General features: G+C 39.3%; 1 protein-coding gene across 1 annotated transcript in view; it reads right to left on the bottom strand.

Moving 5' to 3' along the window:
• DCHS2 (dachsous cadherin-related 2) overlaps positions 1-18448 on the bottom strand; it is a gene marked incomplete at both ends in the record, with an annotated part of 163519 nt that overhangs the window by 31646 nt on the left and 113425 nt on the right. The window contains 6 exons of the mRNA XM_084245589.1: positions 2457-3314; positions 5936-6145; positions 6409-6543; positions 13089-13328; positions 15294-16137; positions 17547-17704. Coding sequence (XP_084101715.1) covers positions 2457-3314; positions 5936-6145; positions 6409-6543; positions 13089-13328; positions 15294-16137; positions 17547-17704 — 2445 coding nt within the window. The remainder of the gene's footprint in view (positions 1-2456; positions 3315-5935; positions 6146-6408; positions 6544-13088; positions 13329-15293; positions 16138-17546; positions 17705-18448) is intronic.

Below are 18448 nucleotides of genomic sequence, written 5' to 3'. Positions count from 1 at the left end.
ACTCTGAAGAGTTTATATTGGAAGTGAATGTTCATGAGCAGTGGCTGGGAACCCTATTCTGTGAAGGGTAAAAAGAGTGAACTAGAGATGGGAAAAGTATCTTGAGTAAAAGCCTATATCCTCCTGACAGTCTCCAATGCCCCACGTCACATGTTCCCTGGGACCTCATTTCCAAGGATTCTCTCTCTTTTGCCTACACAGTTCTTTGCAGTTCTCTGAACAAACCAGGCAGACTCTCGCTTGCTTTTCCAATTTTTTTCTTTTTGAAAATGCTCTGCTCTTAACACACCAATGGCAACCTCTTCTTTTTAAGTCTTTGAGTCACTTATTCAATGATTCCTGCCCTTTTATTTTGGTAACACAAGGTTTGATCCTGCACTTCTGAATCATAGATAGTGTTGTAAACCAATTTTTACCCCCCCAAAAGAAAATAATGAATAAAATAAATGAAATTGCACTGTGTCCCTCCCACTAATTCCTTTACCCTGCTCTGCTTTTTCTTTATTCAACAGCTTGCATCACCATCTGCCCTCCACCGTTCTCTAGTTATTCTATTCACTGGTGTCTCTTCCTCACAAGGACAAGCATCTTGCCTCTAGGTCACTAATATTTATCCCATTTGAAAAGTACCTGGCAAGAAATACTTAATAAAAAGTGCGTTGAAGGAGTGAATAAAATATCTGCAGATTAACAGAGTAGGCTGGGGAAGAGTCCTGGAGGGCAGACTAGAATTTATGGACAGACCTAAAAGGAGGGGGGGACCTGGGTTCAACACATAAATGACGTTCCAAGTGAAGGAACCACCTGTGGTTCCTTGGTGATTGCCAAAAGAATCACCTGCAGAGCTTGTTAAACAACAAGTTTACTTGTTAAGCTGCTTGTAAAAACAACAGTTCCCAGGCCTCAAGCCTAACGAAGTACAAAGTCCTAGGTCACTTCACACCCAGGTTCAAGGACAAGGATGACTGCCCCACACCTTCAAATGCCAAAATATTCAGATCATCAGGTGCCAGGGATGTTTAGGGAGAAATGTATAGATTTGCAACTACAGATGAAGGCTGGTCAATGATTCTATGAGTTCATCAGATCAATTTCAAAATCTATTAACATATTGCATTTTGTGCTATATTATTTAGAAAACATTGACTACTTTCCATCTGCCTTGCTCTGGAGTTGGGTGCATGCTTCTTAAGAGAAGTAGAAATATAGCTTTAAGGAGTAGCTCATGTTTTTTTAACATCTAATGCTTATGTGGACGTCTCATTACACATAGGAATAGCATTTTTGGAAGTCATTATTATTTCATTTAATAAAGAGAACTGCAATTTACTGTCAATAATGTTTAGAAAGTAACCTATGGCATAATCATAATTCAAAGTAAGCTATGATTCATAAGAGGGTCAAGGTCAGATTAATAATTTGTGGCTGAGAAAAACCCTAATTTAACATTCAATATTCAATTGAATATTTTTTTTATAGAACATGCAGTATATAACGGATAACAAAAATAATTTCACTATGAAATGGAGACATCGATTTCATAAAAATTCAGGTTGCTTTTTAAGTATCGAGGCTGAATCATGATAAAAGGACAAATCAAAAACAAACATATAGCAAGGACACAGCACACACCAGACCATGGGGTACAGGCAGCCAGAACCCCTCTCCCTGACCCTTCAGTCCATTTGCTTTGCCTCTGGCTGGCTGAAAGAACCCGGTGGTTCATTTCTCTACTCTATTTAGATATAACTACCTGGACTTAATTTCTTTCAATTCACAACTAACTACAAATGTTTTTATGTTTCCCATTATGGCATAAATTTGGGTAGAGAAATAACTAAAAAAAATAGCATTATGAAGAAAAAGCAATGACAATAGTAATAATAATAACTACTACTAGTATTATAGCAGTTCCTATTACTACACGCTTACTACGTGTTAGCATGTGCTTACTGTGCTTCAGAGGACTAACTTGCTCAGCCCTCAGAATAATGAGGGAGGCACATTCCTGACTTGCAGAGGAGGAATCAGGCTCAGTGAGATTCAGCTGCCCAAGGAAACGGTGGCTGTCGGGATTTAAACCCAGGAGAACCCAAGTTCTAAACCACGAGATGCTTCCTCTTCCATTGCACTTCTTAGAAAGTCCCTGAAGAAATGCATGCTTGGTAACGATCCATCTACATGTAGACAAAAGGGCTTATTTTGAGATTGTAAAGTTGGAAGGAACTGACACTTCAAAGGCTCTAAGAACTGATCTTTTAGTGGCTTTATTACTTTTTGTTGTATTTAATAGTGTGTGTGTTTTGCTGAATTTAAGTATATTCCGAAATAATATATTTTGGATGAAATTCAACATAACAGGCATTGACTGGTTTTGAAATTTTCTAGTCGAATCTATAAGAGCACTCTTGCCTAGTACTTAGGCTTAAGCATTTTGTCAAAAGAGGTCCACTCACCTTCCTCACAATTTTCAGTCACAGTGCCTCTGTACAGATGGTGGCTAAAGGAAATCTGGACGCCTTCTCCTTCCCAGTGAATGACCAGGAGACCAGAAGTTGTCCTAGCTGGGTCCCCCTGGTCCATAACTTCCAATGGCAGCCAGATGGGAAAATATTCTGAAGATGGGTTTTGCCACAGTTGAATTTCTCCTGTGTATTTATCCAGAGAAAACATGGACTGGGGCTCAGCAAACCGAAACATGACGGTGCCATTGAGCCCCAGGTCGGGGTCACTGGCTCTCAGAATAGCCACGGTCTGGTTGACAGGTGACTGGGGAGACAGAAAAATTTCAAAGGGGTTCTGTTCCCAAACTGGGTCATTGTCATTGACATCAGTGACGTGGACATGTATAAGGACCGTGGTGCTTCTGGGGCCCTGGACACTGCAGTCTCTGGCCCCAGCCCGGAAGGTGTATTGGGCGTGAGCTTCTCGGTCCAGGGTACAGGCAGTTCTCAAGGTGCCCGTCACAGGGTCAATGGTGAAAGCACCAGAAGCCTCGTCCATCAGAAAATACTCGGTTTGCCCATTCAGGCCTTCGTCCTTGTCCACAGCGGAGAGCACGAGGACCACTGTGCCCACGTGAGCATCTTCCCTCACGGAGGGCTGGTAACGGAGCGTGGGGAAGCCAGGGCTGTGGTCATTGTCATCCAAAACTCGGACGTGCAGATGCGCTGTAGAGCTGCGAGCTGGGTCCCCCAGGTCGGAGCACAGGACGGCCAGGGTGAAATTGCTGACCTGCTCCCTGTCCAAAGCACGAGTGGTCAAGAGCTCTCCCGATGTTTCATTGATAGCGAAGAACTCTGCGGTGTTGCCCCCTTTGGAAGAAAATAAATTCAAAATTCATTTGAATTGAAAACATCTATGTCCTCTGTTTGCATTATATCTGTCCATGGCTTCATTCATTCAACAAATATTTATTTCCTGATCACTACATCCCAGCACATTTGTAAGTCCTGGGGATGTAACTGTGAACAGGATAAAGTCCCTGCCCTGATGAAACGTCTATTATTGAGGGATAATTAAAAGCACAGAATTCAATATGTATCTCAGCTCGATCAATAATGAGAGCCTCGGCCATATATGTTTCTGTGTGAGCATCTACAGCTTTTTATAGTCACACACGTTCCTCTTAAGAGGATTAAATTGTATATTTTATTTGATATAAAACAATAGGATACAGGGATAAGAAACAGGTTATAATGTCCATTTTTATATATTAATCAGAAATTGATAGTCACATGGCCCCTGGGAAGCTGCCTTGGTCTTGCAGCTGCTAGAAGGTTCTAGCACTGGGCCCTCAAGTGCCTGAGGCTCGGGCAAGGCAGAGGGGCTGAGGGGAGAAGACGGAGATGCAGAGCCTGGCTTGTCACCAGCAAGAAGACAAGGGATGGCGAGGATGATTTTTGAAAAGATATTTTTTGTTCTATTGATTCATACTTTAAAAAGTGATTAATAGCTTACGGTGTCAATAGTTGTGATATGCTGGAAAATTACCTTTACTGTAAACATTTGAAATTTCTAACTTAAAAAGGTACGTGTTGGGGTACATGGTTTTCCAAGACTATTAAAGGGCACACTGAGCAAGATCACCCGGAGCGGCTGGAGGAGAAACCAGACAGTGCCGTGGGTGGGGGAGGGAGAAGGCTCAGCACTAAGTTCCCCTGGGACACACTGCTGAGGAGATGTTGCTGGTGTCATGGCTGGGGTGCTGAGGCTGTCAGGAAAAAACTGTAGAACAATTTGAAATGGAAAGAAAAAACAGAGTTGAAAAACAATTAGCAGGTGTCCGGTCTGGCTTTGCCATCAGAGTTGTCTTCATCTGCTTCCCCACACTGTAAAGTGATGAAACTGATAATAATGCAATGATTCTTGTGCACAGAAATGCAAATGAGTCGTGTCTGGTGGGCTGACAGCAGTTCCGCAGACAGACTTCATCTGCATTTCATAATTCCTTTTTTCCTGTGGGCGTGTGCCTGTGGTTCTAGGAAATCTCCCTGTGCCCGTTTTAACATCTTTTTGGTTTGCTTATTAGTTAATGAGTTAAATAAAAATCTTTGGCAGTGGCTAGCATTAGAGTTGGATTTGTAGGTTTGTATGTCATTATTTTACTTTTAACAAAAGTCCTTTAATGGGACTTAGGACTAGAATGTGGATAAAAATGGGAAATACTGGGATCCCACCGGTAGCTGAAATCAGGGACAGGAAGAAATGACTAAGTGTGTGTCTGTGAGCAAAGGAGAAAGATAAACACAGAAGACCAGGGAACTTCAAGCAGAGGACCAATAGCAGCAGAGGGACTGCAGGAGGGTTTGTCCAGGAGGGAGGTGAAGCATTGGAGAAAGTGGCTTTCTGAAGTCTGGGTGCAAACAGCCATTTGTGGGCCTCCCTGGTGGTGCAAGCACAGCACTATGAAGCTGTGTCCAGCCAGGGAGCGACCCACACAGTGCAGAGGCCTCTCCTGACTTGCCCGCTGCTCCCCTCAGCAGTGTATTTCAGTCAGTCTGCCTGTTCTGTTCCCCGCTCTGTTTCTGGTGAATCCTCTCACCCCCACCCCATCTCTGGCCTATACCCCAGTTCTTGTATGCATAAATAAAAAAAATATTTTAAAAAACCCAGCCATTTGCATGTCTATAGAAAATTGGGGTTCCGTTTTTGCTCCTCTGTACATGCACGGGGTCCTCTTACCCTCCACTCCACCTCCCCTGCCAGTGCCCCAACGGTCTGCTTCTTCCCTCTCTTCTTCCTTCCCCTGATCTCTCTGGTAACCAGCATATTTTCTACTAAGTCTAGGAGTTGTTTTTGCTGTGCTTTGCATTATCTGTTTCTTGGTTATTTATGTTCCAAAGATAAGTGAAACCATCAGCATCTGTCTTTCACTTTCTGACCTTTGGATGTGAGATGCTGCTCTGAGGCTGAACTCACGAGGCTAACATCCTGCCAGAAGTCTTGTGTTTCCCATCCAAAGGGAATCACAGCACAAGTCATATTCTGGAGAAGTCCCCAGAGATCCTGATCTGTGGGGCAGGGTTTGTAAGGTGAAGGGGTACCTGGGTATTCAGACCTGGCCAGTGCTTGTCGCCTCATGTCCTGTGGGTCTATTTTAGAAAGGCTGGAATGAAGCCTCTAGTACTCAAAGTATTAAGTGGTCATTTGAGAGACACGAAAATAGGACACAAGCTTTCTGCTCCATCTGTCCATCCACTAGTGTCAGTATAGAAAGATTCACAAGAGTCACTGAAGGCATATTTTCAGAGAGTATGGAAGGCAGAGACAGTGCGGGGAGCTGTGGGAAGGAGGCAGAGAGGCTATCTATGTACCAGTTCTTGTTGGGTGTGTGTTTTGCAGACACTGCAATTGATTCCCAATACAGAACAATCACACAGTGGGTGAAAATTCAAGGGGTACCCTGGGGGATTCCAATAAAGAGAACACTTACCAGTGATGTGACACTCGACGACTCCATTACTGCCAGCGTCCTTATCAGAGGCCAAAACAGTGTAGACAACCCCTGGCTCCTGGTTTTCCAGAACCTCGATGTCATGACTGGGCAAAGCAATCTCTGGTGTGTGGTCATTTTCATCCTCCACAGAACAGAGAACCGTCGTGGTGCCGGACAGTGGAGGGACACCCCTATCTCGCACCAGCACTGCCATGGTGTGGGAGAGGGCATTGGTTATTGCAGTTAATTCATACTTTAAATATGCTGCCCTCATTAGACTGCACCAGACCAAACTGACCATTAGGTCAGTATTATTTGATTTAAAAGCACACCATTGAAACATAAAATTTCACTAGTCAATCTCCTGTTGCGATTTTTAAATTTTTATTTATACCTATATATTTTACATCATTGTCCATTTTTGTACAATGTGTGATTTTTTTAAAAATGGTAGTCAAGGGGTTCCTTACCTAGAAGGGTGAAGACTTCCTGAACTTCTCTGTCAAGTCTAGTGGTGGTTACTACTTCTCCAGTGTCCGGATTTATCTGGAATAATCCAAATGAAGCACCTGGCATGATTTCAAACTGAAGCTTGGAATTGATTCCTTAAGGAAAATACAAAGAAAAACTTAGCAAGCACCCTTCCAGAACCTGAGCTCCTTTGCCATTCTTTTCCCGATGAACATGTGAGGCCGTAGAAGAAAAAGGCAAGACACTTCAAACAACCTTCAAATGAAGGTAACAAAAAACCTCTTTGGCTGTTCTTGCTAAATAAAAGCCTCATGGCTGAAATGCTTGATTTTCAAAAGTCTTATGAGACTTCCCCACAGTGAATGCTTAAGATTTTTTCCCTCCCATAAAAAATTTCTTATGAGTGTGCAACCCTACAACATATTCCTAATTATTCCTTCTAACACCCCGATTGTGATTTAATGACATAATTGTATGCTTGCAGGGCAAATGACAATTTCTATAGCCTGACCCTCTATTTAAATGTTTGGGCTCAGTTGCGGTGCTCTGTTCATTCTCCAGTGCAGGAGCTCAGCACGTAGAGAAGCTTACATGCGGATTTCTCTTGCATTTATTGCTTAGTATTCAGTCTCCTATCTGGACTAAGAAATATGGTACCACGTTATTAAACATTTTGAAAATAATTCTTCCCATATTTTCATGGTTTTATTTCTCCACTGAGAAAAGCATCACGTCACTTCCATCTTTGGTTATGACGATCATTCATACCACTAACTTTAATGAGTTTATCCCAAGCCATTATAGGTTATTTACATTTTACACAAGTTCCTCTCAATCCTTTTCCTATGTTGTTTTCTTAACTGACAAGAATCTAGGTATGTAATCTGGGCATAGATTGTAAAATATATAATCTAGGTATATAGAATAGATATGTTATATATCTATGAAATTAAGTATATAATACATTACATAAGATATATGATTAGAATATATATTATACTTTAGTAAGTGTAGAATATATGACTTTATTCTTCAATAAAAGATTTGTTCTTTGATCTTAGCAAAAAAATAACTCCAACCATAAATTTTTATCTTGCTAGTCTTAAAAAGTAAATTTGCATTCTATTATAGTAAAGGGAATAGAATATAGGAATGGGTAGTGAAAACAGTAGAATATAATACTGGTTTCATATAAGAATAAATATATATGTATCACTTGGAAGAGAACAGATATTCGAGATGTTTGGCAGGCATTTTAGTGACCTCAAGAAAAGTCTAATAAGATAGGATCAATGTATTTGGGATGGAAAGGTTAAAAGTCTCTAAAACATTTCATTCTCTCATTAGGCCTTAGGCATTTTATTACATTAATGCTCATTTAATAATCGTAATGATTTTGATCACATATGGTAATATAATCTTTTCTATGGCAAAGACAATTAAAAAATCTTCCCTCACATACTGTAAAAAACCCCCAAAACTTAAGATAATGCAAATATTAGGGTGCATTTACCATGTGTAACACACACACATACACACTCCCAAGAGATCAGAGGACTTTCCTTTCATAGAGACACAGGGAAAGACACTGGTTAGAGGGACACCAGCATTCTTTAAAAGCTGTCCCACAGTTACACAGTAATCATCTGTATAGACTGATCCTGTGGATGATGGTACTGTTGCCCTGTGGACCACCTTTTGAGAAGCAACAGTCCACACCAACTTGGAAGGATTATCAGAAGTGATCTACTTCCACCCAAAAGGAGCAGAATGTATTTTATGTATATAAATTCTTCCACCACGGAGATACTGATCACCTTGGCATCCAATAGAACATCCCATTGATCTGCCACTTTGGTGACATCATCATCATTGTGTCTGAGAAGGAGGAAAACAAGTAACTTATATGTCCTAAGTAGGTGCTAGACCAGCAGCCTGCAACCCACCAGCCTAATCTAGCCAGCCTCATGCTTTCATAAAGTCTTATTGAAACATATTCACTCTCATTTCCTTAGTATTATCTATAGCTGTGATCTCACCACCCTGTCAGAATTGAGTAATAAAGACACTACAGTCCACAGAACCTAAAATATTGACTGTCTCATCCTTTACAGAGAACTGGCTGCAGAACCCTGTGCTAGCATAGAGGATGGGAGAGTGATAGGAGTTGAGGATAGAAAGGAACCTGGAGTCACTTCACAAAATGTCTGATTTCTAAGCTTATAAAAGGGACTTAACAAAGAATTCTCACCAGAGAATTTTAAAATTTTTAAGTTTTTAAATTTTTTAGGAAGATCACTTTTCATATAATATCTCAACTGTACAAAGCCCATACAGCTCACACATTTCTAATGCAAAAACAGGATCATGCCTGTCCAAGCGAATGAATAATGAATTATGAAGAGTGAAGGCAACTTAAAGCAGCTTATTTCACAGATGTTTCAGTTTCTTAGTTCACAGAGTCAAAAGTATTTATGAAATTCCTTTGTCAGAGCTTGTATTAGCCCAGGCCCTGGGATTAATGTGAATGAAACAGATCCTGACCCATAGAAGTGCATAGTCCTGATGGCAGGTAGATAGGTAGACAATTATACAGGTATAATATCATGTGTTCAGTTAAATAATACATATATCATGAGGTTATGAGTGCTCTTTCTTCTCTCTTTTCTTTCTTTTTTACCTTTTTGTAGGTGCAGTGATAAGAAGAATATACATACAGGGAATGTATATGGAGAGGGGCAACCTCTTCACCAGGCGAGCAGGACAGCAGCACAGCAGCGGCACAAGTGCTGCAGTCTGGGTTGTGGTGGCTTCAACTTGGAGCTGTTGGGACTTTCTCTAGCCATGTTCCCCTGGTCCAGGAATGAAGACCTCACCCTTTGAAATGCCCAATGGTCTGAACTACCTCTAAACTCCTCTTTTAAGATTCTGATAGCAGCACAATTTCAATAATTGGAATCTAAAGTTAGGAAGATTGACTAGAGCTTGAATTCTATGGCTCTCTTTATTTACCCCTAGATTGGTCTGAATCTAAAGCTGGAGGTAAATGCTGTTGGTGAAAGAATGGGAGAGCCAGTCAACGGGAACTACTGGTAAAGTACATCAATAAAGAGGAGTTAATGGATATTTTATCTGAGTGGGAGATGTAAGGGGGGCACCTCTCCATTACAAAATTTGTTAGGGGAAAAAGGATGTCCCAAAGCTAATTCCATATAGGCTTTGTGGACTCCACCCCCACCCCAGGTCAAAGCCAAAGACACTGGGAACTCCAAATCCCATCACCACCAAAGGGAAGGTGGCTGGGACCTGAGGGTGGGGTTAAGCAGCCAGGTGGATATAAAAGGCAGACACGTGGGCTTTGGGGTCTCTCCATTTTTGGGCTCTCAGCCAGCTCGGAGCGTCCGGTCAGCTCTGAGAGTGACTTTGGGTTTCCAGGTCGTCGGATTGGGTAGGACGCATTAAAGACTTTATTTCCCTATCTTCTCCCTGAGTTGTACATTTTCCTTATTTCTTTTTCTCTTGTAAATAAACCTTTTATTAACCCTTTTGCGTGTGTCTGTAGTAGAGTATTCATAAGTCCCTTTAAAGCACGCGGGTGAGGACCCACAGCCAGGAACCCGTTTAATATCGGGGTTGCTCTATAACAAATTGACTTAAAAATAAACAGCAGGCAACAGATGAGAAATTATTATTACAAAATGTCATGCATTCAGATATTTTAAGTATCTTTATCCTTTTTTTCTTTGGCATATTCACAAATAAATCTCCTTCTGAAAGGTACAGAATGGTGCCATTAAATTCCCACGAACATCAAATCGATAGCTCTCTGCCTAGAAGTAAATCCAAAGACTATGTATTCTGAAGACTAAAGTATTTACTCTATTTCATTAACACGAATACGTATTTATTTGCACATTTCTGAAGTTAGATGCATCTTACAATTAATGGTACGCCTTAGATCCAATGAAACACTGCCCAGCAGTGTCTTTCTCTCACTCCATGTGTTGGGTGAGGTTGTGGCGCGAATGAAAGACATTTTCTAGGAAATCAAATGTAGAGTCTATTCAAGATAAATCCAGGTAAAGAAGATGTGTTTTTATTTCCTACATAGTAAGATCTCATTATATAATTTGATGTTTTTGTACAGTAATCTACTATTAAATTATTTTGGATTCACCACTTTTGAGCAAATCTATCAGCAGGAGCAAGTCCCCCCTTTGTGAGAACCTCTTCCCCCCCAGGTACTGTGGGAGGAGAGCCCTGAAGGCAGATCTTTTCTAAGTAACAATGGAGCTCTTGTTGGTGGCACCAAACACTGCAGCAGTTTTTATATCTTAGTTAAAATCTGGTAGTTGTTTTTCCCTTTTAATACAAGAAAAAAACTCCTGTAAGAGCTAGTGTGAGTCATACATCATAAACATTCAGTGCTCCGATTCTCATGGGTTTTGAATGCCAAACACTGTAGGCTTACATTTTGAAAAACTGCATTGTAGAATGCTAGAAAACATATGTTAAGCTTTCTAGTATTAAGTAATGCTATAGTATTTTTAAAAATACATACTATAAAGTAAACCATTCATAAATTCCAATGTGATGCCAGTTATGCTAAAATCCTGGCTACGTCATTTAATGCTCATGCATAATCCTTTTTCATTGTTTTAACTCAACAAGTCAAACAAACAAACAAAACAGGGGATTGAGGGGAAATATGTTCAAAAACACATGCATATACATAAATTCACATGCATTTACAAAACCACTCGCTTTATAGTTCTGGCTTTATTAAAATCACAGAGGTCTCCAGGAAACTAAAACTGTCTCCAAAACAGGTGAAGGCACATGAGATGCAGAAAGCTGCTAATGTATGTTTGAAGCATCCAGAAATGCAAAGTCAGAGAACAGCCATTTTGCATCTAAATTCTCAAGACCTCTAAAGTTCTTTCAACTCAATTTAAGTAACAGATTGAAGACTAATCATTCTAAACTAAAATAACACTAACCCCAGGCAATTTGACAGTTAAAATCAGAGAGCAAATGTATGTTAATCATCGTTAATTGATGTAAGAGAAGAATGAGATTCTTATTTCCTTCAAACACTAAAGAAAATGAAATCCGTTCTCTGTAGTCTTTTTTTTTTTTAAGATTTGTTTATTTATGCATACAAGATCTGGGGTGTAGGCCAAAAAAATAAAGTCAGGTCAAGGGGACAGAGCATTTCGCACACGTTAATCATTGCTAATCTCAGAGCACCAGTGACAGCTCAGCACGGCTGTGCACTTTGGAGTGGTTCTGATGCCCAGATTGGCTATTCCCCTCACACCGGAGAACTTGTTAGGAGTGACTTGCTGAACTGGGGTTATTGCGAAACGGAAAGCTTATACATATTGTCAATTGTTCTTAATACCCCTAAAACTTTGCTACCAGAAACCTGCTCACTAAATTAGTTAACATGGGTTGGACAAACAATTGTGAGCATGCTCTAGTCCTGTGTCTTTGAGCTTAGTAAGAAAAACTTTGATCACACTGCCCCGCTCTGGTCAAAAGAGAAAATTTGGTGAGCCCTTGAAAAGAAGTGTTCATAGCATGACATACAATTCATGTAAAATGCAATTCATTAGAAGATGGCGTTTTTTAAAAGGACAAAGCATCTTAATGGCATACAACTGTTTAAAAGCTAGAGGAGATAGACCTTTTATGTCTTTGATGAACAATTTAGGAGGAAAACTATATTGGTACTGCTGTTATTTTCATACACTATCAATTATAAATCTTGAAAGAAAAGAACAAATATATTGATTATGCAATTCCACTTGCTACATAGTTATGAATTTAATTTTTTTAAAACTCTGGCTTATTAAACTATTAGTCTTAACTCAGGTGGGAAGAATTAGCACGTAATGGCAAATAATTCACTGTAATTTTTATAATTACTTTGTTTAAAATAAAACCAGAATATTTTAAGAGTTACTAAATCTCAAATGCCAAAAAAGTCATAGCGATATTGAAAAGCAATTCCAAGAAACATACAGATTCCTAGACACAGTAACATTTTACTTTAAAGTCAATTGTCGGACACAGTGGTTGACATTAATAATAACAGTAATAATGGTAATACTAGGAATTGATTGACCATTTATTGTGCCAGACATTGGCCTTAACAGTTTCCTGTAACACTTCATATTCATAACATAACTGCAAATTAGGTACCAGTACTATGCTCATTGTACAGATAAACCAACAGGAACAGAGAGGACTGGTAAATTATTCAAGGTCACATAGCATTAGTGATAGTTTCAGGAGTCAAATCCAGGCAACTTACATCATGTGATGTAGCGAGAAAGTGCCTTTTACCTTTTTGAACTCAGTGCCTCTATTACACTCCCACTACAACTTGATACCATGACTCTACTTCTGTTTATTATCAAGACCAATTCAATAACTTGTATGTTAATTAGAGGTGTATCACTCTGGTATAACCAATAATAAGGATCAAACAGGCAAGTGCTATATAAAAAGGTCACATTTTCTTTACGTGTATGTCTTTTCCCTTGAATGTGAATTGAAGAAATAGACATTTGCAAAAATAAGCACCTTCTCTAAAATTGTTTCAGTGCGTTATTAAATTAGGCCAATTTTTATTCTGAGCACCAATTACCAAGTTTCTGTATTTTAAAATTACCTGAATCTTTGTCCACAGCTTCAACTCTTATGACAAACTCCCCCGGATTTTGGTTTTCTTTAACTGAAGCTTCATACAGTTGTTGCTTAAATACCGGTGCCTCATCATTTACATCAAGAACGGAAATTGTCAAAGTCTGTGTTGAAGAAAGTGCTGGTGTGCCACCATCCAGGGCCAGAAGGGTCAGAATGTGCTGAGATTGGGTTTCATAGTCCAAAGGAAAAGCTGTAGCTAGCAGACCTGTGCGGAAAGAGGAGAAAAGCAACATGTAATAAATATTCTTTTGAGAAGTCATGCTTAACATATGTCTAACTTATCTAACTTGATAAAAATTCAGAAGTTTCCCTTGTTAAATTGTACATTCTATTAAACCAACTTTAAATATGCACATTATCTAGAATAAGGGCATGTTTAGTCAAAAAGTCACCCTAATTTGAATTATAATGATGAATGAGAATTCAGAAATGAGTTTTCATATACCATTATCTAAGAATTACATCAAAGTGATTTATCTACCCATATGTCCCTACATTTGAAAACATACCTATGTTCTAACAGTAACCATCTTCATGTTAAATGACACTTCATTTTTAAAAAGTTACAGTTAATGGAGTTCCAAACAGATGAGCATGCCATATTCTTTAAGATATTTAATTTTCTCAAAGAGTTACAGTCTCCTGACACTTGCTCTCAGTGAGCTGCCTTACTTTATCAATAGAACTTAGTAAAGACTTGAGAACTCAGGCAATAAACTTCCCGAATATAACATATCACCATTCCACTGCCACTTTAGCACAGAATTCATTCCTGCAAAGGGTTACAAAGTCTTGAACACATGTGGCTGGTCCATGATTACAAAGTCATATTTTTTCTTTTGGGATGGCTGTTTGCATCTTTAACCCTTGCTCATCCTGCAAGAACTTTTTTTCCAAATGATTAATAAGGTTTACTGATTCAGATTTTATAAGACAGTTTTTTTCCAAAATTACTTATCATTTTATACTTCACCGCCAAAGCCACTGAACAATTCACTATAACTTTTTTTTAAGAGCCTTATGAGAGAACAAATAGCCCATCGCATAGGACTGCATTCAGCAATTACCATTTTATGTCTGAAAAATATCTAAACTGAAACAGCCACTGCAATGTGCAAGATTCATGATAACTGCATTACTGAGACACAATTCTAATTTTATCCATCCTCTTTAACAATCTGAAATAGTCCTTCCCTAGCCATCTTGGAAAACATTTAAATATCATTGAAATAGGTCCTTGGAGACCCCAGCCCAAACAGAAATCAGCAAATGGGTCTGGACTCTCTCTCTGTCAGTCGAGCTTTTAGGGGGTGCACACGCAAGCTTCAGAATAGAACCATATGTCCAGGATTTAATAAATATTTTGATGAAATTTTCTAACAGTATACTGCCAGACTGTAACCATGACTTCTAAATCCTACATATTCGGACTCATTCCAAGTAATGTTCTTACTAACAGTTGGGCCAAACTACATATATCTGAACTCATCATATAGAAACTTTAATTTTTTTTTAAAAAGAATGATATGGTAGTCCATTTTTCAAGATCTTCTGAAAATCAGAATGAGGGAAGTTTCTTTCCAACTTTATAAGAATGATACACTATACATACAATCTTCTATTAAACTACATCACAACTTTTAGTAAAGGTGATCTGGTAACATAGTGACATTAAGATAAGTGAAGTGAATTTCTGACACTGACTACATACTGCTAGAAATACCATGTTAGAATTGAGGTGAGAAATAAGGGCCTTAGTGTCCCAATCAATCCAGCTATTTACAGGTGTATGTTTGCGCCATCTTAAAGGTTAAGTTTCCATACCAAAACCTTCGAATAAAGGTGCTGATTAGTCACGCTCTGCCTCGCTTCGCTTCTGGTGGCGTCTCTTCAATGGGAGGACAAGGAAAGGGGGCAAAGAAAAGACATTTGCTACTGTCTACTTATCCCATGGAGCGTGAGCTAGTCACAAAGTACAGTCAACACTAACCAACAGGCCAATTCCAGGGGCTCTCTGAATAGAGCCTCTGTGCCTAGCACATAAGTAAGATGAACAATAAATGAAGTGAATTTTCATTAGAGCAAGTGCATTCTGATAATTATCATTTCAGCAGAGTTATGAGTGTAAGCAATGATCAGAAGCTTTAACTGTCAATGACATATCAGATACCTGAGGACTCATCTAGCATAAAGGCCATGTTTTCGTTTCCTGAGAGGATGCTGAATGTGACTCTTCCATTCCTTCCTTCATCTGGATCTTCAGCAGTTATGCGGTGCACCAAGGAGCCCACCCCGATGTCCTCGTTGATGTGGGCAAGAGGGGGTGACATGAAAGTGGGGCTGTGGTCATTTACATCCAAAATCACTACCTTTGCTATCAGTGATTTCACTCGCCGGTCTGTCACGTTCACAGCCTGATCGGAAGCTGTTACCATCAGGAACACTGTGGGAACCTTCTCTCTGTCGAGGGGGGACGCTGTGACTAATGTGCCAGAGGAGGGGTGGATGAGGAATGGATTCACCCCAGGGAGGTAGGCGTCAATGAAGTATTGTATACGACTGTTCAGAAAACTGCCGTCACCATCTTGGGCATTGAAGACGTGCACCCATGTTCCTACGGGCACATTCTCTTCCACGCCTATCACAATGAACTCATCTTGGAAGGAGGGGGAATGGTCGTTCTGATCTTCCACATCGATGTTAAGGAAGACTGTGCTGTTCGGGGAAGGGTTTTTGCTGCTGTCTTTGGTAACCACCCTGAAAAGATAATGAGATGCCATTTCATAATCAAGTTCCTTCAAAAGGAACAAGTCTCCCGTTGTGTGGTCAATTTCAAAGTGACTGTTCCTATCCTCTTCAGCGATACTGAAATGCAGCTTCCCAGTGTGATGGCGATGAAGGTAATCAGGTGACTTTATCAAGCTTATTACTTTTGAGGGCTTCAAGTTTTCTGGTATAACTAAATGTCGAATATTTGGAGAAAAGACGGCTCCCCTCTTGGATAGTGGTATCACCTGAAATAAGAATAAATAGAAGCGGTTCGTCTGGGGTACTTTATAACAGTTGAATCAATACATGCTATGATATTATTTTGGAAGGTTTCCATTTTTGTAATTTACAATATGTTAGTTGGTGAGAAAAATTTTTTTATATTAAAAAATTCCAGTATGTCTCTGAAGATGGAATATTGCACAGTATCTAGGAGATTTAAAAAAACCACAAAACCTACAAAATGCACTAACTTCCCATTTGCTGTAATGTATGAAATATAGTTGGTGAGGCTATGCTGTAATTGTAGCCTTTTGAGCCGCCACTGAGAATTATTATTTTTTTAAATAGTGCTTTGAATGGTATCTTTGCAGGTTTTTTTTTAAAGACTTTTATTTATTTATTTTTAAGATTTATTTATTTATTTATTTATTTATTTATTTATACAAGCACTGGGTACAGTCAGAAGCGCGGGAGGGTGAGAGAATTCACCAGAGACTGAGCGGAGAGCAGAACAGGCAGACTGAAGAAATACACTGCTGAGGGGAGCAGCGGGCAGCAGGAGAGGTCTGCGCGCCATGTGGGATTCTCGCCCGGTGGCTGGGGATCGAACCGGCAATGCAGAGGCTGTGGGCAGCTTTGCAATCCAGCGCTCAAACGCTGCACCATCAGGGAGACCCACTGAGAATTATTCTTAATCCTGGAGATCAATATATCCATAATGACAACATCTGAGTCTCACGTGTCTATGTTTACCTGAAACCAGATACTAGAGGTCTTACAATATTGAATTTTCTCCTAGCCCTCAATCCTTAACCAATAAAGACTATAATTTTGAAACAGAACTCTAGGGCTATGTAATCTTGATTATTATACATACCGATATTAATTTACTGATTATCATGTGCATGAACAAGGAAATACAGATTTGTATAATCATCTCATTTTTGACTGATTGATGCAATTTTTTCCTACTATGAAGACTTCCCACAACTTGTTTGCTCAGTATGATTGAAGTAAAGCCTTAAAATATGGATCTCAAGTGACTTTTCTGAGTTTAAAAATAATATATAAAAATGTGAGATTTATTATTGGCCATCTGTTTACATACACATTTCTCCTACAAATTGATCAGGTCCTTGCAATTAGGAAAAAGTAAAGACCCATTCATTTTGTTCATCATAAACAAAGAAACATAAATGCCCATAAAGCAATGAAGTTAAGCATCTTGTCGGGAAACAAACAAGGCTGAAATGAAAAATTACTTGTGTCTTATCATTTCTCTAGTGCTGATAAAAAGACACATGTATATGTGCAACTCTCTCTAAAAATGGCATTCTCGATTTGCTGTATCTTTACCTTACATGGTTGAATATAAATCAAATGAAACCTGTAGGGTATCCTTTCACATTTTATCGTAATGACGGGACACTACCTGAATATTAATCACTGCCTGTCCTTGAAGAGGAGGCACTCCCTGGTCACTGGCAATGACAGTCATCCTATAAGAAGGTCTATGATCATACGAAAGTATTGTGGTTGTTCTTATTTCACCACTGTTGGCATCAATCTTGAAGTGATCAGAACTATCTTCTATACACACATACAAAAGATTAAAAAAATGAGTGTTAATTGACAATGCAGAAAACAGAATTAATCAATCTAAATATATCTGTGTTCATTTGGAAGATTAATGTACCTTATGCTCCATGAAAATGTGAACATAAAAAGAATACTAAACATAAAGACAAGAAATATAACCGCTCTTAAAAAATCTTTTCTATGGAATTTTTTTTTCACATTAGCTAGATGATATTCATGAAGAGAAACTCCCTCTCCTCTTCTTGGTGGTAACCCTGTGGAATAGTTCATTATAGCAGAGTCAGGCTAAATGCTTGATGTTACACTTTAATAGTCCTCAAAATGACAGACTGGTTCACTCACATCCTCCAGTGTGCCAACTAGATAATTAACAATCACTAAGCATAAATATATATGTATGAGAAGGCTTCAATATATTCCCATTAATAATCTTACTGATGTTCAAATTGTCTCATCTTTGGAAAATGTGATCAGCTTTTTTTTTTTAAGATTTATTTATTTATGCATACAAGAGCTGGGGTACAGTCCAGAGGTGCAGGGGGCAGGTGAGAGGATTCACCAGAGACAGAGTGGGGAGTAGAACAGACGATGGACTGAAATACACTGTTGAGGGGAGCAGCAGGCGAGACAGGAGCGGTCTGTTGTGCCATGTGGGTTAGTGGCTGCAGATAACTTAATAGTGCTGAGACTTAACCCCTTGCACCACCAGGGAGGTTCTGGAAAATGGGATCCTTT

The sequence above is a fragment of the Talpa europaea genome (genome assembly GCF_964194135.1).
Source record: "Talpa europaea genome assembly, chromosome: 10".
NCBI classification, from domain to species: domain Eukaryota; kingdom Metazoa; phylum Chordata; class Mammalia; order Eulipotyphla; family Talpidae; genus Talpa; species Talpa europaea.
The sequence above is the reverse complement of the archived record's forward strand: the minus strand, read 5'-3'. Positions and strand labels throughout refer to the sequence as shown.